Source organism: Callithrix jacchus, chromosome 9 (genome assembly GCF_049354715.1).
Source record: "Callithrix jacchus isolate 240 chromosome 9, calJac240_pri, whole genome shotgun sequence".
In the NCBI taxonomy this organism is placed as follows: Eukaryota; Metazoa; Chordata; class Mammalia; order Primates; family Cebidae; genus Callithrix; species Callithrix jacchus.
In genome coordinates this window covers 83362801-83390544 of record NC_133510.1, presented here as the reverse complement: position 1 = coordinate 83390544, position 27744 = coordinate 83362801, and the positions used below count along the sequence as shown (strand labels likewise).

The window sequence follows — 27744 nt, the reverse complement described above, 5'->3', positions numbered from 1 at the left end:
GACCTCACCTGCAGAAATTCTGGAACTTTAGAATGCAGTGCAGGTTTAGATATCTTACCAGATTCTGCACCATGCACATTCTTTCACTTCTCAGTTCAGCTACTAGTCCATATATATCCACAAAATCATGGTCATTTATATGTTGTGTTAAATGATCCAGAGCAATAAAAACCCCAGTTCTTCCAACTCCAGCACTGCAGGAAGAGTAAAATTACATGAAAATTATTCAGCAAAGGGTTGTTCATTTTGATGGTGTTAAAGATAATGAGCTACGATAGCAAAAAATTCTAACAGTTTCTTCTCTTACTTGGAGGCAGACTTTCTTTGGAGCTTCTTTGAATTTTTTTTTAAGGTTATGAAGACTGTTTAAATAGGGCAAGATGACTATCATTAATATGCTATCAAATATTTGAGTTTCTCTTTCTTTAATCAGTGGAGCTTAACCTCTTATTTCTTAATATTTTAGGGGGTGTTGTTGGAGAACCATAGAGATTTTTAAAAAATCATTGAAAATTCTTAATACCACTCTGTATTGACTAAATTTTCAGTTAGCAGCAGAAATGCTAAACATTACAAATGTTCAATATTTAGCTCATAAAGCATTTTCTTTGCATCATTTTGAAAAATAGTCTCGCAAATGTCATTTTTACTTTCTTTCTCTAGAATTTATTTTACCTCCTATAGAAAATAAAATTGAAAAACGATTTTCTTTTAAGAAATTATATTAATACTCAAAGACTGGCATGTGCTCCATAGAAACTGTTAACTGATAAACCTCACAAGACTGACTCAAATTCCTACTGTCAGAAAGACAAGATCCCTAGGAAATAAATGGTTAATAGAGGAAATTAATCTGAAAAAAATTTTGAAAGATTTTCTAGTCTTATAAATATTACTTTGAACCACATGAAACTGCCATTTTTATAGTTCTGTACTAAGACACTTTTAAATATTGGCAATTTCCTATAATTCGACCTAAGAAATTGTGAGCCTTACAACATAAAACTGATTAGAGTAACATGTATACACATATTCCACACAGTCATTGAATTGTTAAGTATATTTTGAGTGTTAAACACTGTTCTGAGCACCTGGGGCAGAGCAGTGAACAACGCAAAGTCCCTGCACTTATAGAGCTTATATTCTAGAGGAAAACAACACATAAATTAACACGCAAAGAACATGACTGGTGGTAAGAAGTGCCATACTGGGGGAAAAAAAAAAAAACAAAAACAGGTTAAGGAGATAGAGGGTGATAGGGTAGGATAGAGTCAGCAGAGAAAACTTCTCTGATAATGTAATATTTGAAAAGAAACTTGCATAAAGTTAGAGAACACACCATGTGAGTATCAGGGAGAAGATCATGGTAGCCAGAAGAAGCAAAATGAGAAGAAACCTGAGTTGGGAGCATTTTTGAATGTTCACAAATCAGGGGAGACCAGGGAGGTGAGAGTGCAGTGAGGAGGTGAGGTGTGGCCAGGGATCAGAGTATTTGCTGGTTGGTTAGATGTGGAATGTGAGAGGAAGCAGAATCAAGGATGACTCTAGCAGTTTTGGCTCTAATGAAAGGGGCTTGCTGTTTACCAAGATAGGGACAACTGAGCAGAGGTGAATTTGGAGATTGAGTCAAGTGTTCTGTTTTGTACATATCAAATTTCTAGAACTTTTTAGTCTGAATGGCTGTCAAGTTGAACTGGAAGCCCAGTGTAGAAGTCTAAAGTCAAGGTGAGAAGTTGAAGTTAGAGATAAATATGTAGTAGACGATTTTCACATGATATTGAAAGATAATAAATAATATGAACATACTTTCTTCTTATCTTTTATCTATTTAAATCACAAAGGAGGAGATACTACTCTTTTTTGAGGCTAAAAAGGAGAAAGTACTTTTCTTTTAGTGCCGATGGCAGTGTATTTGCATGATTCAGAGAAACTGAAGGCAGCTACTGTCTGTCAAAGGTTTTAATCATCAAGATGCCAGCATAAAATCAATCACTGACTGTAGAAGCAAACTGTTATACTATTTTTGGTATACACTATTATATTAAACTTTTTACCTGTAAGGAGGGGTTTTAAATTGAGAAGGTAAAAATGAGGCTTTTACTTTTTGTTCTACATGTTTTATAAATATAAGCATTGTTCACATATTTTATAATGAGCAAGCATTTATGCATTAGTCTTATAATTTTAAAAATCCAGAGAATTTATGGAAAATGTATAATAATTTAAATTACATATTGGGTTTTTTTAAATGACAGTTTAAAAATTGAATGAATTTATCTTTTCTAACATACAGCATTTAACAATATAACTATAGTATACTGTAACAAACCTGCATATTCTGCATATGTGCCCCAGAACTTAAAGTATAATAAAATTTAAAAAATTAAAAGATATTGTTACTTTAAAAAATCATAGATGCAAAAATCTTCAATAAAATATTGGCAAGCCGATTGCAACATCAAATCAAAAAAATTATTCATCATGATCAAGTAGGATTCATCCCGGGGATGCAAGGCTGGTTCAACATACGCAAGTATATAAACGTAATTCACCACATAAACAGAACCAAAAACAAAAACCACATGATTATCTCAATTGATGCAGAGAAGGCATTGGACAAAATTTAACAGCCCTTTATGCTAAAAACCCTCAATAAACTTGGTATCGATGGAACATATCTCAAAGTAATAAAAGCTATTTATGTCAAACCAACAGCCAATATCATACTGAATGGGCAAAAACTGGAAGCATTCCCTTTGAAATCCGGCACTAGACAAGGATGCCCTCTGTCACCACTCCTATTCAATATAGTACTGGAAGTTCTAGCCACAGCAATCAGGCAAGAAAAAGAAATAAAGGGTATTCAAATAGGAAAGGTGGAAGCCAAATTGTCTCTATTTGCAGATGAGATGATAGTATACCTAGAAGACCCCATCGCCTCAGCCCAAAAACTCCTGAAACTGATAAGCAACTTCAGCAAAGTCTCAGGATATAAAATCAATGTGCAAAAATCACAAGCCTTCCTCTACACCAATAACAGACTTAAAGAGAGCCAAATCAAGAACGAACTGCCATTCACAATTGCTACAAAAAGAATAAAATACCTTGGAATACAACTCATAAGGAATGTAAGGGACCTCTTCAGGGAAAACTACAAACCACTGCTCAACGAAATCAGAGAGGACACAAACAGATGGAGAAACATTCCATGTTCATGGTTAGGAAGAATTAATATCGTGAAAATGGCTATACTGCCCAAAGTAATTTACAGAATCAACGCTATCCCCATCAAGCTACCATTGACTTTCTTCACAGAACTGGAAAAAACCACCATGAACTTCATATGGAACCAAAAGAGAGCCCGCATAGCCAAGTCAATTCTAAGCAAAAAGAACACAGCGGGGGGCATCACGCTACCGGATTTCAAACTATACTACAAGGCTACAGTAATCAAAACAGCATGGTACTGGTACCAAAACAGAGATAGAGACCAATGGAACAGAACAGAGGCATCAGAGGCAACACAACATAGCTACAACCATACAATCTTTGATAAACCTGACAAAAACAAGCAATGGGGAAAGGATTCCCTGTTCAACAAATGGTGCTGGGAAAACTGGTTAGCCAAGTGTAGAAAGCAGAAACTGGACCCCTTCCTGACACCTTACACCAAAATTAACTCCAGATGGATTAAAGACTTAAACATAAGACCCGGCACCATAAAAACCCTAGAAGGAAATCTAGGCAAAACCATCCAGGACATAGGAGTAGGCAAGGACTTCATGAACAAAACACCAAAAGCATTGGCAACAAAAGCCAAAATAGACAAATGGGACCTAATGAAACTCCACAGCTTCTGCACAGCAAAAGAAACAGTCTCTAGTGTGAATCGGCAACCAACAGAATGGGAAAACATTTTTGCAGTTTACCCATCTGACAAAGGGCTGATATCCAGAATTTACAAAGAACTCAAACAGATTTACAGGAAAAAAAACAAACAAGCCCATTCAAAAGTGGGCAAAGGATATGAACAGACACTTTACAAAAGAAGACATATATGAGGCCAACAATCATATGAAAAAATGCTCATCGTCACTGGTCATCAGAGAGATGCAAATCAAAACCACATTGAGATACCATCTCACGCCAGTCAGAATGGCGATCATTAAAAAATCTGGAGACAACAGATGCTGGAGAGGATGTGGAGAAAAAGGAACACTTTTACACTGTTGGTGGGAGTGTAAATTAGTCCAACCATTGTGGAAGACGGTGTGGCAATTCCTCAAGGCCTTAGAAATAGAAATTCCATTTGACCCAGCAATCCCATTACTGGGTATATATCCAAAGGACTATAAATCGTTCTACTACAAGGACACATGCACACGAATGTTCATTGCAGCACTGTTTACAATAGCAAAGACCTGGAATCAACCCAAATGCCCATCGATGATAGACTGGATTGGGAAAATGTGGCACATATACAACATGGAATATTATGCAGCAATCAGAAATGATGAGTTCGTGTCGTTTGTAGGGACATGGATGAATCTGGAGAACATCATCCTCAGCAAACTGACACAAGAACAGAAAATGAAACACCGCATATTCTCACTCATAGGCGGGTGATGAAAAATGGGAACACATGGACACAGAGAGGGGAGTACTAAACTCTGGGGTCTATAGGGGGGAAAAGGGGAGGGCCAGTGGGAAGGGGAGGTGGGGAGGGATTGCCTGGGGAGAAATGCCAAATGTGGGTGAAGGGGAGAAAGCAAACAAAGCACACTGCCATGTGTGTACCTATGCAACTGTATTGCATGCTCTGCACATGTACCCCAAAACCTAAAATGCAATAATAAAAAAAAAAATCTTTTTAGCATGGTAAAGGATGAATAACAGGGAATTTATCATTTTGACTATTTTACATGTACAATTCAGTGACATTAATTATATTCTCAGTGTTGTGTAAACATCAACACTGTATCTTTCCAGAACTTTTCATCATCCCAAATAGTAGGTCTGTACCCATTAGATAATAATTTTTTATCTCCCTCCTCACTAGTAACCACAAGTCTATTTTCTGTCTCTATAAATTTACCTATTCTGAGTATTTAAGTAGAATTCATACTACATTTTCTTCTAATCTCCAAACTCCAATTGTGAAAGAGACTCAAGACTGATTTAAATCTATCATGTCAGAAAACATAAATTATCCCAATGTGTCTAGAAATGCTAAATGCAAAATCTCTGAAGATGGCAAGCTGGAAGAAATTTACACAAAGATTTTATTTTAAAAAATGGAATTATAATAATAAAAAGACCAATGTGTTCAAAGAACATTTCTGGCATTTAATAGATGTTTCTAAAAATATCGCTTTCTTTCTTACCTGCAGTGAACGATCATAGGTGTGGTGTCATGTGCTCTGCTTGCTCGAACCAACTTCACAAAGTGAATTAGAGGGCCACTGTTCTCAGGAACCCCATGCTCTGGCCAGGCAGTAAAGTTACACTGTCGAACAGTCATGTAATCCCCATGCTAGACAAAGGGACAGATTAATGAATGACAAAATTATTTAAGTCCCACAATGAAGGTTGAAGGCAATTGTCTCAGTTTTCGAAGATGATCTTTTAAAAATGACTGTTTACTAAACCAAATGTTTTCATTATTTCCTGTAAGAGAGATTTTTTATGTTATAATAAGGAGAAATGTTACAATAAGGAGAATTGCCTTTCAGTATGAATGAAAACAATTAGAAAGCTTGTAAATAAATGTTAATATAGAATATTAATATTCAAATACAGCATATCATTTTGTAGCACTCAGTATAAGTTTTAAAACAATTTTGACCCAAAACTTAAATGAACACATTCACAAATTATTCCATACATACAGGTATTGAGAATCTGATATGTGAAAAGTATAAAGATCCTTATATCATCTTCTGTGTATAGGTATTTATGTAAACTGATAAAGTGAGATTCCATATGACCTTTTCTATATTGGATCTGGATTAAATAGAAAATCAAATTATTAGGACCTAGAGATGAGTGATTTGAGAAACTGCTGTCTCAAGTCAAATATTACAGTTTCTTCATGAAATAAAATAAAGCCAGTGATTTCGTCATTTTCTCTCCTTTTTCTGCTCTTGTCAGCCTATGAATGCGATGCTAATTGGTTAATACAGACTTTAACTAGAGTGATCTGGAACAAATACAGTGACATTAACACTAAAGTTTGATATCAATTCAAAATTCTGCTTAGAAAACAATACAAAAGCATTATTAACTATATAGGTATCCTTGAAAGGGATAGTTCTAGAAATTAGTTTTATTTTAGACATTTAAATTGTTCATATTTTATACCATGTTCTCTTGTCCCCCACTTTTTAAAATTTTTACCCTTTCAATTTTCAGATCCCTGATAGTCCAATTTATTTGAACATCCTCCATTAGCTTTGTAATCACTATGTCTCCAAAGACGGTAACTGGCTTGTTGTCCTCTGGCCAATACTGATGGCATCTGATCTGCATTCAGAGAAAATCATCAATCACAACAGTCATTGTTATATTGATATGTTTGTATATCACAGTTTTTGCAACTAAGTTAAAATTGCTTTGTAGATGTCCAGATTTTATTGATGTTTGTATATCACAGTATTAGATGAAATATTCACACATATGTTAACACAATTGCAAAATAACATTTGTGAAAACATTTTCAAATAACTTACCCGTCCTTTTTCAAAACACTGTGTTAGCATTACTAATGTTTTTGCTCTGGTTTCCCACACCATTCTCCAAAAATCTCCAACTGTTCCTGGTAGTGGACCTTGAGTAGCAATAAATTCATTTGGACATAAATAGCCCTAGAAATATATAATTACATACACTGCATCATTATGTATGTAGATATAATGTTTTAGTTTTCGATCAATGCATGAAACATACGCTGGTTTTAAAATTACCTAATATTTAGAATACCTTAAATACTAGATAATCTTACTCAAAATTTCCAGCATCTAACTTTATCTTCACAATCTGATATACTGTACAATAAATGGTTCTAAAAATTTACGTCACACTTTTGAATAAAACATTAAGGACAACATAACAGTAGTTACAAGAATAACAGAACTTAATAAGGTCTTAAGTCTGAGTCTTTGTAGCAAGAAGTTTGCTAAGCATCTTATGTTAAATTTCTTATAAAAGTGTTGTGAATTAGTACCAATAGTATACTCATTTTATAGATGAAGATCTTTCTCAAATCTATTATGACATCCTTGTGAATATTTATCAAATTTCTCTGAAACTTGGTCTATTTACCTAGAACATAAAAGCATGACATTTGAGTTTATATAATTGTGAGCAGTATCTGTGGATTTCTTTTAAAGAAAGGTAATGTATAAGTTAAAAAGTAGTAGTGGAATGACATCTATTTGAAATAGGAAGATGCTTAAAGGAATAAGGAATAAAAGGTAAAATTTACTTTTTTACATTGAAATCATCTCAGTAGTCAGAGGATATATTTATTTAAATATATATTTAAATTTTCCAGGGACTCTAAAATCTAATCCAGCAAGTTTACTTTACTTTAAAGAATAATGAGGAGGCACTTTAGGTGATTTTCCCAAACTACTGTGCAAGCCAGGAACATTTGCTTGTAGAAAATCTTGAGTCTCTTAAATACACTCTGTACTGAAGACCTAAATATGTACTTAAAGTGTAAGGGATCTTTTCTTATTAAAAATAATATATGTTAAGTGTAGAATATTTTGAAAACTTAGAAAAACATATAATAGAAAGTAGAATTCACCTACAATCTTGCTATCCAGAGTGAAGGACGATTAACATTTTGGTTGATTTCTTTACAGATTTTTAAAATATGCACATTCTCCACTCAATCAGTATTTATGAATGACTATTATGTTCCAGGCACTGTTTTAGGAGCTGGGGGTTCATCACTGACCAAAGACACTAAAACTTCTACCCTCATTTATCTTATAGTTAGGAGAAACAGATATTGTATATTAATGTCTATTAAACAAACAAATTACACAGAATTTATAAAAGTGGTAAGGTCTATGAGAGAAAGTTTTCAGAAAATAGGCTGTTCACAAATAGGCTATTCAGAAAAAAATTAATACTTCATGAGAACATGGAGTATTTATTTTTCTCTTCCTGGCTTATTTCACTTATAATAATGTTCTCCAAGTACATCTCCAAGTTTCACATATCACTGGTGATATGTGAAGAAAGTGTTAAAGAAGGAAGGAAGTGAGGCCTGCAGGATTCGGGGGGAAAAGAATTGTGGGCAGAAGGAAAGTCAATTCCAACCACCTTAAAGGAGAGGGATGTCAGGAATGTTGTAAGAACAGCAGGTGGCTGGAGTAGAGTAAATGAGGAGGAAGAATAAGAGAAAATGGTCAGAAAGAGCAGGCAAGATAAGTGGTGCTTTAGGTCCCTGTAGGTAATTATAAGACTTTGGCTTTTACTCTGAATTATATAGAAATTCACTGAAAGGTTTTGAACATAGCATATGGTTTAACAGTTTCACATGGTTTCCATAGACCAACCTATGGGAGTTTAAAAGGTGAAAGGAGGGAGAATAGTTAGAGGGTTGTTGTAACAATTCAGTCAAGAAATATTGGTAGCATGGGTGGTATCAATGGAAATGGTAAGAAGTGACCAGACCTGGATACATTTTGAAGGCAAAACCAACAGAATTTACTAATAGATTAGATATGACATACGAGAGAAATAGAGAAATCAACAATGACTTCAAAGGAAGATGGAGAAGACTCCAGGATGAGCAGTTTTTAATCATCTTTTCTTATTATTTTTGACACATAATAATTGTACATTTTTAAAAAATTGTACATTTTAATGGAATACAGTGTGACTATTTTGATACATGTATACAATGTGTAATACTTAGATCAGGGTAACGAGCATATCCACTCCTCAAACATTTATCATTTCTTTTTATTGGGAACACCTGAAATCTGCTCTTCTAGCTATTTGAAAATATGAAATAAATTGTGGTTAATTATAGCCACACTAGAGAGCTATAGACACTCGAATTTATTTCTCCTATCTAGCTGTAATTTTGCATTCATTTACCCAACCTCTTACTCTCTCCTCTTCCCTTTCCCACTTTTAATCACTACTCTTTTTACTCTCTACTTCTATGAGATCAACTTTTTCAGCGTGCATGAGTGAGAATATGTGGTATTTATTTTTCTGTCCCTGGCTTATTAAAATTATTACAATATTCTCAAAGCTCATCCATGTTGCCACAAATGACAGGATTTCATTCTTTTTCATGGCCAAATAGTATCCCATTGTGTATATATAGCATATTTTCTTTATTCATTCATCCGTTGATGAATACTTAGGTTCACTCTATATCTTGGCTATTGTGAATAGTGTGGCAGCACTTATTGCATAAGCATAGACATCTCTTTGACATACTGATTTTCTTTCCTTTGGATATATACCTGGTAGTGGGATTGCTGCATCATAATGATGGTTCTATAATAATTCCACTTTCTCTACATACTCACTGGCATTTGTTATTTTTTGTCTTCTTGATAATAATCATTCTAAATGGGGGAAGATGATATATCATTGGGGTTTTGATTTGTATTTCCATGATGACTAGTGATGTCAAACCTTCTTTCATAAGCCTGTTGGCCATTTGTACATCTTCTTTTGAGAGACACCCATTCAGCTCATTTGCCCATGTTTAAATTAGATGTTTTTTTTCTGCTATTGAGTTCCTGCTGTATTTTGGATATTATCCCTTGTTGGATAAATAGTTTGCAAATATTTTCTCCATTTTGCAGGTTGTCTCTTCATTCTATTGATTGTTTCCTTTGCTCTGCATATGATTTTTAGTTTGATATAATCCCATTTGTCTATTTTTGCTTTTATTGGCTGTGCTTTTGAGCTTTTAGTATGAACAGATTTGCAGAGAAAATAAAAAACTCACATTGGACATTTAACATTTGAAATCACTATTAGATATTCAAGTAGGAATGCCACAAATGCAATTAGATATATGGCTTTAGAATTCAGGAAGAAGTCCAAACTAGAGACATAAATTTGAAAATAATCAGCTCATATCTCTTGCTTACAGTCATGAAAATTGGATGACATCATTTTGTTGGTTAATATTGAGCATTAATTTGATTGAAGGATGCAAAGTTTTGTTTCTGGGTATGTCTGTGAGGGTATTGACAAAGGAGATTAACATTTGAGTCAGTGGACTGGGAGAGGCAGACCCACCTTCAATCTGGGTGGGCACCATCTAATCAGCTGCCAGAGTTGCTGGAATAAAGCAGGCAGAAGAAAGTGGAAAGGGCAGATTTGCAGAGTCATCTGGCCTTCATCTTTCTCCCATGCTGGATGCTTCCTGCACTCGAACGTCTGATTCCATGTACTTCAGCTTCGGACTCTTGGACTTACACCAGTAATTTGCTAGGAACCTTTGGCTGAAGGCTGCACTGTCAGCTTCCCTACTTTTCAGGTTTCAGGACTTGGACTGGCTTCTTGCTCCTCAGCTTGCAGATGGCCTATTTTGGGACTTCATTTTGTGATCGTGTGAGTCAGCACTCCTTAATAAACTCCCCTTCATATATACATCTAACCTATTAGGTCTATCCCTCTAGAGAACACTGACTCTTACAATCACCAAGAACATGAGTTTGGAAGGAGACAGTAAATTCAAGTATAGAGCTCTAAATTATTTCAATGTCTGGAGGTCTAAAAGATGAGCTAGAACTGATGAAATTAAGATGACAGAGTTAGATCTGCTGAAAGGTCAAATAAATTAGGGAATGAGACTTGAGACTAGTTTTCTGAGTAGTTAATTGATGGCCTTGAAAATAGCTGGTTTGGTGTTGGGTTTGCTTAGTATCCAGGTCTTATTTGAGGGTGCTGAAGAGATAAGAGAAGGGAATTGAAGATAGTAAGTGTTGACAATTCTTCAAGGGGCTCTGATGTAAATAAGACACAGAACAATAGAGAAGTAGAGAGGGAGCTGCAATATCAAGATATTTTTATGATGTAAGAAATTACAATAGATTTGTTTGGCTGCTAAAAGAGAAAAATTGATAATGCAGAAGAGAGAATTCCTCAACCCATGTTCTTCAGAGGCAAAGGGAGAGGTCATGTAGTGTCCAAGTGGTAGGGTTGGCTATTATCAGGGGCTAGGACAGTTCACATGAGAAAGACTGAGAATGAGGACACAGATGCAGATAGGTAGGGGACCTTGTGGATGTTCTGTTTTAATTGCTTCCATTTCATCAGTGAAATAATAAATAAGGCCATTAGATGTAGGTGAAAATGAAGGAGAAAGAAGAAATAAAATAGTAGCCCAGAAGAAAGGGAGATTGAATAGATTAAGAGGCTGTGTTTTTGAGGCTAGTGGCTGTCAGTTTAAAGTGAGATATTTTGGTGTGGTCATGAAATTTTCTCCAAGATGCATTCAGTAACACAGAGAAGAATCCATGGAGTGTGTTAGTCAAGTTTGGGAATTTGTCAAAAGACTGAGACTATAAAAGATAAATTTGAGAGTTGAGAATATATATAATACAGGAAAGAAAACAAATAAGCATGCAATTCAAACTGAGCAAGAAAAAAAATAAAGTCTCGATTGGGTTAGGAAAAATGGAAAATTTGATTTAATCAAAGGGCTGTAGGTCAGAGCAGTGTTGAAGAATTATCAAAGTCTAGTGATCTGGAAAGAAAGATTTGGACAGATAGTAAGATATCTGCAATCAATTTCATAGAGCGGCTACAATTCTTGATGGTGAAAAGGTCTAGGTTGTGAACATGGAAGAAAGTGATGAGGTCAAGTGGAGGACAAGTCACCACAGATAAGAGGTCCAGAAAGTAATGGGCAGAACTTTGGGTCAATATTTTACATGAATTTTGACATTATCAATACTTTGACAGAAGCGGTGATGAGAGAGGAGCAGTGATCCTGAAGTAAAATCTTTAAGAAATGAGAAAAAGTAGGGGATGGTAGTTAACTTCCAAAAAGAGCAATAGTGTGTCCTATGCTTGGCGACATGATTTCAAGCTGGCAATTTTAGGGCAGAGGGATAGAGAATGAGGTGGAAGTGGCACTGAGGACTGAGGCAACTTAGCCCTTCTCTATGCTGAGTACATATGGAAGGGAGTACAGACCCATTCTGAGCAAGGCCAGAAAGGCTGTACTTGTAAGGAAGGAGTAGGTTCCACACAGGGTAATATAGACTATATATCACATATTATATACTAAACATTGTACCATATAATATTATATACTAAATATTGTACCATATAATGTTATATATATACACATATATAAATAATTGGGATTATTCCTATATTACCACTTATTTACAAAACCAATATTATATGATCTCAGTTTGCCAGGACTTGAAATATTATTTTATATTTGTTTTTAATACATATATCTATGTATCATCTGTTATTTAAATATATGTTCATATGGTCACATTTCCCTCTTGATTCTCATGTAAAGAAGCTAAGACACATTTAAGTTTTCTATTTTATAAAATGGTAAAGCACCAGTTAAAATGTTTGCCCAAAGGTGTGTTTTGGAGATATTTTCATTACATCCTATGAAAATGAAGAAAGTATGTCAATTTCGTTTACTATTTCTGCTTCTATCTTTGCATATGTATGTGCAAACTTTTGTCTTTTTCTGAGAGAAAACTTCTTGCCTGAACTTTTGTTGGAGATAGATATACATATCTATACACACAAGTATAAAATGTATATACATTTATATATTTCTAAATAATTTATAAATATACAGGATTATATTTAGGTGGGTAAATACATATGCTTGAGAGTTCAAATGGACCTGAGTTCAAATTCCTTCTCTGATTTTTGTAGCTGTATGATCTGAAACTTGAGTGAAATTTCTACACTGATAAAGTAGAAATAATAATCAACCCTACTTTATTTATTGCTACTAAATCATATTTTAATTATTCACGAATTACACATTGGACATAAACACAAACATATATACACATAAAAATATAACTGTTACACATATACAAATATATTTATATATAGATACACACATATGTGTGTGTATATAAGTATTTTTTCATCTTACATGATTACAATACCATTGAAAGCAGATACTTCATCTTAATATCTCCCAAACTGTCTAGCAAATCCTTATAAATAATGCATATAAATATGCATGTGTGTTTGTGTTTTTATATGTATGTGTTTTAGGGGTCCTCAATGCATACTGAAGGATTGATAGTAAGATCATGAAGACGGAATCTCCACCCTTACATAGTACTTAGATAAGAGGAAATATACATGTTCACCCTCATATAGTGCCCAGTACCTTATGCTCTTCCTCACACAGAGAAGGCAATTAATAAATGAGATCACTACAAATTAGAATATGAAAAGGGCTATGCTAAATATACAAAGTGTGGAGGGATCAAAGAGGAGAGGACAATTCATATTAATTAATTGTTTTTGATTTATAAAATGTATCTCCTAGATGTTTTTATTTCACTTTTTCAGTGACACAATATTCTTTAGTATTATAATGCTCTATCAATGTGGGAACAAATCTAATGTTTCTGATGTTGCTTCAACCATTTGCATGATAGCCTTTAATCTCTAGTTGTGTTAAAAGCTGTCATCGAGTTATAGTAGTTGCAGGCATCTCAAGTTGACAGTAGAGATAATTTGGGAGGGGGTCAGAGTCTTCCTCTTATACCTAAAATCATAGTATTTTCAATTTTGACTCTCTTGAAAACATTTCTAAACTCATTTGTACAGTTGGTGGCAGATTATGGGGCTGCAATATCACTTCTTCCTACCTCTTTCACAGTCTATCGTTCATCAAAAATCTTCCAGCCTTCTCAAATCCTAACTCTGGGAGCACCATTCCTGAGAATGGCCAAGGGCAGAGGAAAACACACATCGGCATGTTAACCGAGTTACAAACCCTGGGCTGGAATATCCCAGTCTTAACATACATCCCTCAGACCATGTGCTGGTCCTCCTCTGTCTCTTCCCCAGATTTCAGTGTTCCTATCTGAACACTAGTTATTTTGTTTCTTTCCTACCTCCTTCTATAGTTCTCTTCCCTTTGCTATAGCTTCCAAAGAAAATTGAAACTGAGAATCCATTTATAGATGGCCTGTCTTTTGCTCCTGGTACAAGTGTTTATAAACTTTTAGTTGGAGGTGCTGTAGAACAAAACTTGGGAGTAAGGGGAAATTGAGATATCAGACATTCTTTATGAAGTGCAGATTGTGTGAATATGTAGGTGGAAAGTAAGGGCCACTACAGTATCATTGCTATATCTATTCTCATTTATTCCTGGCATCCCAAGCAAAGGAGATTTCTCCGAGTGCTACAGTACACTACCAGCCCCAATATGGAAATCTGCCTTCTTGTAAAGTACTTTCCATCTGAGCCTGCTTGCCATGCAGCTCAGCACTGATTATGTATATCATTACATTGGGTCATAGGGACTTTGTTGTAAGGTTTATTATATTACAACAGCACTTGATTATAGCAGAATATATATCTTCAGGCTTCCTAGTTTATTGCTCATACCGTGTTATCATTTGTTCATAGCTGTCTGCTGACAACCTATAATATTTAAACGGGACACTAGGGGTTTGTGAAAATTACTTTGCTTATATAATCTGTGTGGTTCAGCTACACGTACTAAAATTGTCTGGTTTCCTTCTTAATTATAGCCATATCCCGTACTGTCATCCCTGATGGAACATTAGACAATAGGAGCTGTTGATTTGTATCTACTTATTGGTAAATAAAAAATGATACAAATCAATAGGTCACTGATACAACCAGTTGTCCTTGTTCTGCTTGATGGCATTTGATTATTAGAGTAGTGATTAAATTTAAATATCTAAATGCACATACGCATCATTTTGCAAATCCAAGTAAAACTTCAACATGCTGTAGAATTTAGATTACAATGGAAATTAGTAAGCATAAGATTTCACCAAAATGTTTACAGAAGAATTACATTTTTAAGGGAATCAATCATTTGATAAATGAATAAAATATTACAATAATAGTAAATTCATAAGATATACATGTAACTCTTTAAATACATATTTAAAGTTCTAGCATAAAAATAGAATAAAATTTAAAGAATACCTTAGCTTCTCCAAACTTTCCTTCACTTCTCTGGTTGAAAAGTCTTAAATTCTCCCATTAGTTACTCCTTTGACAATAGGATCCAATATATGATTGTAATTTTAGATGAATTATCAACCAATATAGAATTTAGAATGAATTCTTTTTGTTCACCCTTGACAAAGGCTTGCAGGCACTGGGACACACCACAGGTATGTTTGATGTTGGGGAAAGGGTGAAACATCATATAACAAGAGCCTTAATAGAACTGAAGGAAATAGCAGGTACGGGTGAGAAGACCTATGAATAAGAAAAAGCCTCTGGAGAGTGTGGGCAGCAGAGGGAATCTTCCTCTATTTGTAGATTCACTGTAATAAAGATGGTTAAACTTGCTATGCATTAGAATGACGTCAGTGGGTAAGAAGATAAAGAGACATAACTTGGTTTAAAAAAAAAAAAAGCAGAAACAACAACTGTAAAATAGAGTTGTTCCGAGAGAGAATAATTGTTCAGATTCTTAGGAAATGAACAATCAGTTCCTATATTGTTCACAACTTAGGAAAAAGTGAGTGAACAATGCTAGGAGAGGCTGACAGGAACAGAGTTCCAAGGTGAATGGTCAAATTAAGGGCACTTCCTTATTTAAGATTCCATGAATGCGCAAACCAAGCAGAGGTCTTGGGTGCATACAAAATTTCAATGTAACTATGGTGACAGTGTTGTCACCCCCTTGAAGGACTGCGAATCTAGAAGGGAAGAGCTGCATAATAGATTTTTATAGTATATGAACATAGCTGTCCATTTATCATTTTTAATTCACAGAGATTGGCAGACTTCATTGTGGATGGAGAATACATTAAAAAATATATGAATTAGTAGAAAGATACAGGGATATGTAGTCTGAAGTTGAACATCTGCCTCAAACTGGTGAAATAATTGTTGATAAGTTAGTAATCTCTATTAGGCATATCCATATACCCATCTTTAAAATAAGGGTAAAACATGAGGTTGTAAATAGCTAGCATATTAAGGTCCATAGGAGTTGTGAAGAATTTGTTGTTTTAAGTAATTGAAAAGGTGACACAGTTTCAGTAGTTATGTTTTATACAAGTATAAAATATATAATAATATTAACTTACAGAAATATAGCTGGCATTAATATAATCCGAACCTGGAACACCAGCATCAGCTATCAGCTTTACTCTGTTATTATTATCTAGAAGAAAATATAAGGAATCAATGCTAATTGGCTTTTTACATTGTTACTAATTATTTTTTACTATAAATGTAATACAAAGGAGTTCATAATATAACATGCCAACTTCACAGATGGTGGTAAATTTAAAAAGTTATCTCTTCTCCCATATTTCTACTACCCAGAGACAAAGACTATTAATATGTCCTTGTATATATTTCCAGAATTTTCTAAACATATTCTTTGCATTCTAATTTTCTTTAGCTACAAATGGAGTGAAATACAGTCCATTCTGCAAATAGGTTTTTTATTTATATATATATCTTTCTATATCAACATAAGCAAAGATATGTAGCTCATTACTTTAAAAAACTATACAGTATTTCACTGTTTGAATATACAATAACATACTTATTTAACCCTTTATTGTTTAAATGATCCACTTCGTGATTATAAAATGCTGAACAGACATCATTAAAATTTTGTATATATGTAGGAGTATATTTGTAGACTATATTACCAGTAGTACAATTTTCAAATTATATATATGCATTCCAAATTTTGAAAAATATTTCTAAATTGTTCTCTAACTGAATTAATACTCTGAACCAACGTGTTTGAAAAACTCTGTTTTCTCTTACTTTCACTATCACAAGGTATTATTAAACATTTTAATTTATTTACGTTCTTTTGACAGATACAAATTAATGTCTCATGGTATTTATTTTGATTTCCTTAAATACAAGAGAAACTGAGCTGTTTTGCTTATGTTTATTGACCACTTTAATGGCATTTCACATTTTCTCATTTTAATTTTTTAAAAAACTATGCTAAAAACAGAAGGCTTTGTAGAGCCTTCTGTCATTCGTATAAATTAAAATGTTCTTTTTAGTTTGTCATTTGTCCTTGATTTTATCTATGAATTTTGCCATATAAAAATTTATATTATTATGCAATCAAATTTCTCATTATTTTTCACTTTGGCTTCTTGTACCACTTGTCAAAGTTGTTTGTCATACCAAATTATTATTATTTTTACAATCATAGATTCTTCTGAAAATTTCATGGATTTTTCTGGTTTTAAGTATTTCAAACTTTGGCCAATTGGGACTTTTTTTGTTGTTGTTTTTGAGGAATGAGGTATAGATATATCTTTTATTGTTTATCCGTTGTCATTGGAACAACAAATAGTATCAGTTTTTTAACATTTCATCTTTTCTCCCCGATTCAAAACACCACTTTATTTTCTAGGTAGTTAGATATATCTCTAGACCATTTATACTTTTCCATTAATTTATCTGCCTATTCTTTCTTTCAGATTTCTAATTATTATTTTTAGAATATTTTAAGACCTAGTAAAATTAGATACCTTGTACTCTTTACTTTTCATCAAAGAAAAATGTCAGAAATTATTTTTTCCTGAGAAAGTACCAAGTTGATATTATAATTGAAACGGCCAGTAATAATTTTAACTAAGCATGGAAATGACATGAAATATCCACTACTAATTGTTTTGACAGGTTTTTGTTTGTTTTCAAGGAGGAAAAATGGGTGAAAAGGATTGGGTCTGAAATCCAGATGATCTGCTTACCATACATTTGGCCCTGGGTAAATTGCTTAGCTTCTCTGTTCCTTGGTTACCTCAGCTATAAGAAGTCATTATAACATAGATTTTGTATAACCCTCTTGAAGAAAATTTACATGAAAGCTTATAATAGGCACTCAATACATGTTCTTGGGTTCTTAAAACTTAAACATATAATTTGTTAAAATGAATTAGTTGTATTGTTAGTAATTACAATTGCTTGCCCCTTGTGGTTACGGTTAGAAATGGGAATGATTAAACACATTTCTGCAAATGATTTATGTCCTAAAGTTATGGAATTTTATATGATTTATTTTAATGACATTGTAACTAGTCCTGTAACTAAGGAAGAGAATCATTATGCTTCCATTCACTAGATATACCTCATTATAATTATCTGAGTCAACAACAAGCTAAGCTTTTCTTCCTGGTATTGGAATATTTCCGAAGGTCATAGTTGTCTGCCAAATGGAGATTTGGAAACTCTTCTGCAAGTATTTGTTCCGAACTTCAGTATCTTAAAAGTGTTATAAGCTTATGTCATCTAAAACCTACTGTGATATTTGGCATTCTACTTTCTGCATTACTCAGGGGAGAGAAACAATACACTTAATTTAGGTGGCTCAAGCTAAAATTCAAATTCTATTAAAATGAATTCAATCTCTATAGGGAAAATAAATTTTCTTCAGCTTTATGCATTCTCTGCAAGCACAATAGGAGAATCTACTTAGTTTAAACATCTTATTTGCTTGTTTCTAGTGTGTGTGTGCATGTGTGTGTGTGTGTGTGTGTGAGAGAGAGAGAGAGAGAGAGAGAGAGAGAGAGAGAAAGGTGTACTTGCCAATGGAATAGATGTGGCTGTGAGTTTACAGCTTGGTTTCTAACCCAGGCTAGAGATTTGGGCTTATTGTCTCCAAACAGTAGCCTAAATGCCTATGAATTAATCTTATTCACCCAGAAAGTTAGCAGCTCTTAAAAGGAAGTGATCTACTAACCAGTGAGATAAGAACTAATATGTTGAGTATTTCCTGTGTTCCAGTACTGGACAAAGTGATCGACAGCCTTATTTCATCTAATTTTTACAATACTCTTATGGGGTATAGACCACTGAATAATATGTTCAGAGTCACTAATGTAGTTAGTGGGGAAACAGGTTTGTAACCCAGGAAATCTTATTAATTTGAATATGGAAAATTGGGGTAGTCATACTCCTCAGTCCCTTTTATTATTTTAAGATTGTTTAGTTCCATCAACCACTCTTATTCTCTTCTCATCCTATTTGTAATACATTAAAATTGTTTAACATTTCTTGTAGTCATAAAGGGAACCCAGATAATAATGGACTGACATCTTAATAAACGATTGAAAAATCACACTGTAAAAAAACTTTCTAATATATCAAATTTTACATATTTAAAATTAGACACTCCTTGGAAATAAGTAAGACGTATTTGAATTACTTTATACATACTGATATATTATACATTAATTCTATGCAATGGAAAAAATACTAAGTATTCCACAGTAACTGTCCTTTAATCAGATTATATTATTTCTTTTCATAGAATACCACCAAATAAGCATGAAGCAGTTTGGATTAAATTTAGGTGCAGATAAATATAAAAACATGGGAATGGGGTTGGACACGGTGGCTCAGGCCTGTAATCCCAGCACTTTGGGAGGCCGAGGCGGCAGATCATAAGGTCAGGAGATCGAGACCATCCTGGTCATAGTTAAACCCCGTCTCTACTGAAATACAAAAAATTAGCCAGGTGTGGTGGCGCACACCTGTAGTCTCAGCTATTCAGGAGGTTGCAGTGAGCTGAGATCGTGCCACTGCACTCCAGCCTGGCGACATAGTAAGACTCCGTCTCAAAAAAAAAAAAAGCGGGGGGGGGAATATCCATGACTTTTAAACTTACATTGTACCCAATCTAGGTTAACTCTCTAAAAGGAAGAATAAAAGGTTCTGGTCTTCGAAATTTAACCAGCCTGGCAAACATGGTGAAACCCTGTCTCTACTAAGAATACAAAATTAGCCAGGCATGGTGGCACGTGCCTGTAATCCCAGCTACTTGGGAGGCTGAGACTGGAGAATTGCTTGAACTCAGGAGGTGGAAGTTGCAGTGAGCCGAGATTTTGCCACTGCACTCCAGCCTGGGCAATAAAAGCAAAACTCCAAAAAGAAAGAAAGGAAGAAAGGAAAGAAAGGAGGGGAAGGAGAAGGGGGGGCAAAGGGAAAGAGGGGAGGGGAGGGCAAAGGGGAAGGGGGAGGGGAGGAGGAAGGGGAGCGGGAGGGGAGGAGGAAGGGGACGGGGGGGGGAGAGGGGAGGAGGGAAGAGGATGAGGGGAGGGGGGAGAGAAAGAAAGAAAGAGAAAAAAGAAAGAAGGAAAGAAAGAAAAGAGAAAAAGAAAGAGGAGAGAAAGATGGAGGGAGGGAGAGAAGGAAGGAAGGAAGGGAGGGAGGGAGGGAGGGAGGGAGGGAGAGAATTATGAATGTTTATTTCCTAAAACAAAATCTTATTTGTCATCTTGCTCTTAAAATCATTTACTTATGATTTGTTTCATTGCAGAAAGGATTTAGGTGGTTAAAGCTATTTGTATCTTCATCCTATTCCAGTTCCTAGAAATTAACAGATTCTATTAGATTACTACCCCCATATCAGTTTTCTTAAATTTGTTTCCTTCATGAACTTCATAAGTTGTTCTCTAGTTCCATAATATCAGAATTTGGTCTGTTTCTTCCTATGCATGTCCTTTACAATTTGACTCTCTGTGATTACGTCCTTCTCTAGGTCTATGTCTTTTTGGAAAGAAGAGCTCAAGTTTTAAGAGTTATAGCAATTTCCCCCATATACATTTTAAAAGGCATAGAAAAAAATATATACATGCAGGTGCATATTATCTTTAAAACTGGGAACATTTTAAAACTCTAGACTTTGAAACCATGTTTCAGGACATTACAGTATTACATTTTAATTTCATAGTGTAAAATGTATTGAATCAGAATACTGATAATTGGGATACCTGTTCAAAAATATAATATTAAACATATACCTATTAGTAACAGAAAAAGTCATATTTTCCTTTCACATCACTGTTAATTCTTTTTTTTAATTTCTTTTTTTTTTTTTTTTTTTTTTTTTGAGATGGAGTTTCGCTCTTGTTACCCAGGCTGGAGTGCAATGGCGCGATCTCAGCTCACCGCAACCTCCGCCTCCTGGGTTCAGGCAATTCTCCTCCCTCAGCCTCCTGAGTAGCTGGGATTACAGGCACGTGCCACCACGCCCAGCTAATTTTTTGTATTTTTAGTAGAGACAGGGTTTCACCATGCTGACCGGGATAGTCTCGATCTCTTGACCTCGTGATTCAACCTCCTCGGCCTCCCAAAGTGCTGGGATTACAGGCGTGAGCCACCGTGCCCAGCGTGTTAATTCTTTAAGAAATAATACTTTCTTTTCTTATTGATTGAAAAATGTTGGGCAGTTTCAGTTCCCCCCCCAAAAAATGGGCAGTTTTGGTTCCCCTCCACAAATAAAAAAAAAGAAAAATGAAGCTGTGTTTACTACGGTGAAGCACAATCCTGCTTCATCTGTAAAACGAATTCATGTAAGTGCACATTTACTCTGAACGTCAATGAATATTTTACAATGCATTATTTTATGTTCCATAGGAAACACTGCTATGCTCTTAAGGGAAACTAATGCACAAAACTAAGTGTAAATTTTCTCTTTGCATTTGATGCTAGGTCTGTAGGAAGATGTTAAACAGGTTACTTGGGTTAAATTACAAAGCTAAGAAACCATTAGGTCTACAGTTTCTTGCACCTGCATAAATGAACTTGTGTGAACAAACTGAAAACCAGGTATACTAACTTTAAATAAATATGAACAAAGTGAAAGAAATATAATTTGATAGTCGCTGCCAATAGAATACATTATTATAATTCAATTAATATAAAATAAAACATATTAAGGAAACAACAACATAAAAAGTTAAGATGGTAGTCATTCAAAAATATTTCCTATTGAAACCAAAACCAACAAGTGTACATACATGGTTTTATGTTTGGGAAGCGGTTTTTTGCTCTATTCCAAGGCAGATCAGCATCAGTTGAAGAAAGATCCTGAAGAAATTTTGGTAATTCCTGTAAAATAAAGTCATTGCAAAATTTACATTTAACAGAGGTAAACAAGAAATTTTACTAATTAAAAGAGAGTTATTTGTTCTAAACCTTAAAAATAATTCATTTAAAAGCACCTATCGTAACTGTGGAAACAAGGTCAAGTTAACAGTAATGAGTTTAAGCTTTCACCACAAATATCCTGAAGTTGGTCAGTTGGGCTATTGGCCTTCCTGAGATAATTTCTTTGCACTTTGGGAAGGCTTAAGCTGTGGCAATCATGTTAGTGACCATTTTCCATATGTTATGAATGTGTCATTGGGTACACACTAATGTTTAATATTTTAATGTCTACTTAGGAGGAAGAGGGATTTCAATGATTTATTTTTTGTTTTTTCTCCTCAGGCAGTGTGATTTCATGCCTATTAATTGGTACAACATTGGTCAGTTTGAGAAGATGCCAGAGGTCAATTCCTGTTCTCAGTAGGCATTGTTAAATCAATAATGGAATGCAAAGGTGTGATGAAGAATTATCAGATGCAGATGAAGGGTCAAGAAGATCTATTATTGGCATTTGATGAAAAATTATGATATTATCCATCTACCTTGCTCTTGGCAAAGCAAGCATCATTAAAAAGTCTGCTATAAGACAATATGTTTATTATTTTGTTAAGCTTAAAATTTACATTTGTGAAATTTACAGTTTTCCATTTTAGAAATCTCAACTTACCAAATTCCATAAAAAGCACTAACAATGTGTGTTTTAGCAATTTTTCAACATCAACATAAATTATTTCTTTAATTGGATAAATTTCCCTTCCTTATTTTTCCTCAAAAATAAAATCTGGACAATTGTTTACATGTGGGCATGTATTAAGGGACAGGAATGGTATAAGATCTGAATTCTGACATGTTGGCACCAAAGGCTTAAAAAACAATTTTTTAACCCAATAAGGTGTCCTAGAAGAGCTTCCTTGTGTCAAAGTTTTGGAAATACATAAAGAAGGGAGAAAAAAGGTGAGTTTAAATGAACTAAAAGAGCACTTATATTTTATAATTATTTCACATAAAAGTTTCCATTTTTAGACTTAAGCAGCTCTGGCTTTGGTAAGCAGTGCTCAAACACCAGGTTGATTGGATGGTAATGGTATACTGCGCAGTCTTATGCTTATCAGGGTGCACAAGGCCACAGATCTCCCTATTTAGCTCTTTCTCCTGTTGTTTCCTCTCTTTTTAGTGGGACCACAGATGAGTTAGACTGCTTTTGCATTCTTATCCTTTTCTTCCCTCTGGAACACCTTTTTTCCCTTACCTTCTCATTGGATTTCTGCTCAGCCTAAAGGTTATCTCAAAAGCCACCTTTTTTATGAAGTCTTTTCTGGTTAATATACAAACAGATTTTATCCTCAATCTTTATGCCTATCTTCATCATGATACAGTATATTTGCAATTTTTATCCACATCTGCAGTTCTTACCGTAATATGAACTTCTTCATGGTAGAAATTTATCATCATAATAGGTAATACTTGTGCCAGCTACTGTTCTTAGTATTGCTTATATTCAATCATTTTATAGTCCTAATTTAATAAAGCAGATATTATCATTTTACAAACGAAGATATTGAGGCATAGTGAGTTTAAGTAATTTGCCCAAAGTCACTTAGCTGGTAAGTGTTGAATTAATATATCAATGTGCCAGATACAATACCTATTATATAGTAGGAACTTATACATATTTAAGGTGTCAGTGAATATGTCCTAAGTTAAAATGTTTATCACATATATGCATCAAAAATGTGTTTATTAGAACATAGTAATTTAATAATTTTCATTTAAAAATTCTCAATAAAGCATTAGAGAAAAATACAATTTTAAAAAAATTCTTCTTAAAACTATGGTCTTCAAAAAAGTTAAAGTAGAAACTTTCTCATGTAGTATATGTGAAACTGTTATTGCTAATAAAACGTTTTATCTACTTGGTCATGCATAATGTAATTATATTCGCTCTTATTCTAGTAAAATTACACTTTGGCTCCTGAAAAATTGAGAGTTCTTGCTGTCTAAATGCTAGGAATAATTTTACGGCACCATTGATTTTGTTAAGTCCAGACAAATATTACTTAAGAAGCATAACCAAAAGGCCGCAGGAAATGCAATTAATCTTTTCTCATTTTTGTTATTATTCCCTAAGAGACTGAAATATTATAATTCTGAATTATTTAAACTGATTGTTTTATTCTTTGTGTCAGAAGTTCACACACTGGGAAGTTCATGGAAAAAAAATAGAAATAATGTTTTTTGGTGGTATTTAGAAGTCTGTCTTTTTTTAAAAAAATCATCTAAGTTAGAAAAGATACTTATAAGTCTTAAAGTAGCTTGCAGATTTTACATCACCTTATGTTTTTAAATAATTTCAATTATATAGATATACATAATGTTAAAAACAATAAAACTATTCCCAACTTTTAAGTAGATTTAAAGTGACAAATTTTTAATTTTATATATTTTCACTATATGATACAGCATTTATTCCATAGTAATATTTAAAAGGTCCCTATAAAACATGGACATTACTTCTCTGTTTTTTTTCTTAATTTTTGGACAGTTCTAGAAATAATTTTTATTTATAGTTTCTGGAAGCATCAAGTTCTGGTCTCACATTCATCTATATCACACATGTAAACCAAGTGGGTAAATATAAAATGAAATAATTTAGTATCTAAATGTAAAATAATTACTTAAATATAAAACTGCATGTATAGTCTGACCTAAACCTTAAGTACAAACAAAAAGGAATGAATACATCATTCTATATTTGCACCTACATCTGGATGAAAGAGCAAAGAAGAGACAAGGTCATGCTGCCAATACAGGGGAGGTCTGAAGAAGAGCACCTTTCCTGACACAGTAGGTGAATAATTCTGATTAGGTTGCACTATAGGCTGCCCAGTGTAACATTACTATCAAAACAATCAACCTGGTAATTGGGTATTGATTATCAAGGCCAGAGTCCTTCATGGCCTTGCATGCTTAAAATGGACATGAAATGTGACACATGAAACGACTGGAGGTCTTGCAATGTTGTGACAACTGCTAGTAACATACCGAAAATTCTTCTTGAAACTTTAGGTTGTTGTTTGTGCAAAGCTCTTCAACATGTTGCAGGAAGGATTTCTTGCTTATTGGCCTCCAAGTAAAGAAAGGTGTAAAATGGGGTCATGTTAGATTGTATTTGTTCGCTTTAACATTGGCACTGGCTTCACTGTTAACAAGTTAAAGAACAATGGACCTCTCGAAAATCACAAATAACACAGCCCTTTAAAGTCACTCTGTTATATTTATAAAGTTAACCTTTCCTCTTTAAGCTCACTTTCTTTGTATTCATGGTACAAAATTCCTTCAATATTTTAGTGACATTAAATGAAGGATTTAGCACTTTAATGAAGAAAGTTTTTCAAGTAAATGTAAGAGCATAAAGTTATCACTGAATCCTAAAGCACATAATACCTCTTTGTCAGACAGAAAACATTTTATACATTACAAGGTTTTAGAAGATATAAAATATTGCAGTGACCTCATTCTCATAATGACATGGTTTTTAAACCCTGAGGAGTTTAAATATCCCCGTATTACTTCCCAAGCTAAAATACAGACATGCAGGCTTCACCCCAGAGAGAGAGAAAGCATTTCTCCAGTTACCATGCAATTAGTCATGCTTTTATGATTTATATCCAGCTTGGAGGTTTTTCCAGCAAACATACAAAGAGTGAGTCACACATTAAGGTTCTACTGAGTCAGTACATCTAACTTTAATGTTCAAAAAGAAGAAAAAATATTAACAAACTTACTTGATGGATTTTCTATAACTAAGTAACCTGCAATAGAGATTGTGTTAAATGCATTGTGAGTCAGAGTGGACAGCAAATTCTGAAAGAAGTGTAGATTAAAATCAGAAAATTACAATAAATAAATAATTTAAATGTGCTATGCCTTTAATATGTGATCATTATTTTAAATTTCCTTTAATTTTTTTGAAATTATACTATTTGGATTCAAACATAGCAAATAATTTAGCTTCTTCCTCCAGCCAAAAAGGTATTATTGTTATTATAAATGTCATCATAAATGCCTGAAAATGTTGGGCACTTAGGATACCACATTAAAAATAGGTCACTTTTTAATATATTGCATAGTATTTAGTGGTCTAAAAGAGTTAATGCGGATTTTAAAAACATTTCCTCTATCTATAGAAAGTGCTGAACCAGACAGAGTGAATCCATGAAAAGTGACATCACATTGCCTCAGTATTGTTTAATGAGTGAATTTGGATAAATACACAAAAACAACAAATTGTAACTATTTCCATATTTTAGACCTATTTTTTGTGACAAATCATTGGCCAAATTATTTATACATTGAAAAAACAAATATTTTTTTAACAACTAAATAGATTACACAACACGCACAAACTTAGAGATGTGTGTATCATTAATAACACTTATGTCATGCACAACAAATTAGCACTGCAAAAAACACAAAAGGCACAAAATATAATGAAAGGAAGTAAAGAACATATGACTTTTTCAAAGTTTTAAGTTTAAAATAATATTAAGGATTTTACTATATTCTTTGAAGAATTTTTATAAGAAGTTATGTTTTTTGAAGAATGAACAAAAGAAAATAATTAGATTGAAAAACATAGCATAATACATATAAAAATGGTCAGAAAGAGGTGTATTCGATGAAGGAAACATGAGTTAAAAGGAAGTATATTTCATTACAATACCGGAATTGTTGAAATATATGGGAGTGCTGAAGCAGGTGAAACAAAGCAGAATGATAGAATTCTCAATTAATGTTGAGTGCCCCCAAGCAGAAGCAGATATTGTATCTTCTAGCTTCTCAGGGTAAACATAAGGTGGTAGACTATCCCATTACCAAACAGGGCATCTAAGTGACAAAGTAGCAGTGGTTAACAAAGAGTCTTGGTGAATAAGCTTAAGAGTGATTTAAAGAAAGCAAGAAAGAATTCCTGACTCTAGATGGATATGGAGATGGCTGAAAGGGCTATCAAATGAGAAGAATCCTTGATTTGGGGAAGCGAAAATAGAATGTCTGAATATTGGAGGCCCTGGAAATATGTCTGACATAGTAATGGATGCAGTGGGGACTGAAGCAACAATCAATCTTTGTTGAAAGTAATTACCCCTCAGCAGAGACCAGCAAGAAAGAAAGACAACTATGGGCTACAACCACACATACTATCTAGCTCACTTAAGATAACTTGTTGCCCAGTTCTCCAATGCTATCTTTTTCTTCAGAAATAGGAAAGAACAGAGGGTTGTTTTGGGCAAATTCTGATTAACTGAACTTAAGATATAAATGACTGAGATGCTTTGATTAACAAGATCTATTTTCCTGCCACCACATGGACACAGAAACTCTTCAGCTGTGTGGATATAACTTTCACAACAACAGAAAATAATATTCCACTGTGATTCATAAAATTTAAGCACACTATATCTGATTTAGTGACAGGCTCGTGGTCCACCTATAAAAGGACAATGAGACTGCCATCCTATAGTGTAGAGATTCCTTTTTCCTAGAGGATTAATAGAGCTGGTACTAAAAAAAAAAGTATTTCTACTGGGTGAACTAGAATCTAAAAGAGATATTAAT

The 27744-nt window shown here is 33.9% G+C and overlaps 1 protein-coding gene and 1 long non-coding RNA gene across 2 annotated transcripts in view; one reads left to right on the top strand and one right to left on the bottom strand.

Moving 5' to 3' along the window:
* The window catches only part of PTPRQ (protein tyrosine phosphatase receptor type Q), a 233478-nt gene that overhangs the window by 6036 nt on the left and 199698 nt on the right, over positions 1-27744 (bottom strand). Inside the window, exons 39-46 of the mRNA XM_035257125.3 lie at positions 25914-25940; positions 25171-25252; positions 21999-22089; positions 16302-16378; positions 6729-6863; positions 6397-6522; positions 5385-5533; positions 59-194 (exon numbers count right to left, since the gene is read on the bottom strand). Coding sequence (XP_035113016.3) covers positions 59-194; positions 5385-5533; positions 6397-6522; positions 6729-6863; positions 16302-16378; positions 21999-22089; positions 25171-25252; positions 25914-25940 — 823 coding nt within the window. The remainder of the gene's footprint in view (positions 1-58; positions 195-5384; positions 5534-6396; positions 6523-6728; positions 6864-16301; positions 16379-21998; positions 22090-25170; positions 25253-25913; positions 25941-27744) is intronic.
* The window catches only part of LOC103795341 (uncharacterized), a 67051-nt gene that overhangs the window by 37271 nt on the left and 2036 nt on the right, over positions 1-27744 (top strand). Inside the window, exon 4 of the long non-coding RNA XR_013522362.1 lies at positions 22471-23082. This is a non-coding gene — a long non-coding RNA (uncharacterized LOC103795341). The remainder of the gene's footprint in view (positions 1-22470; positions 23083-27744) is intronic.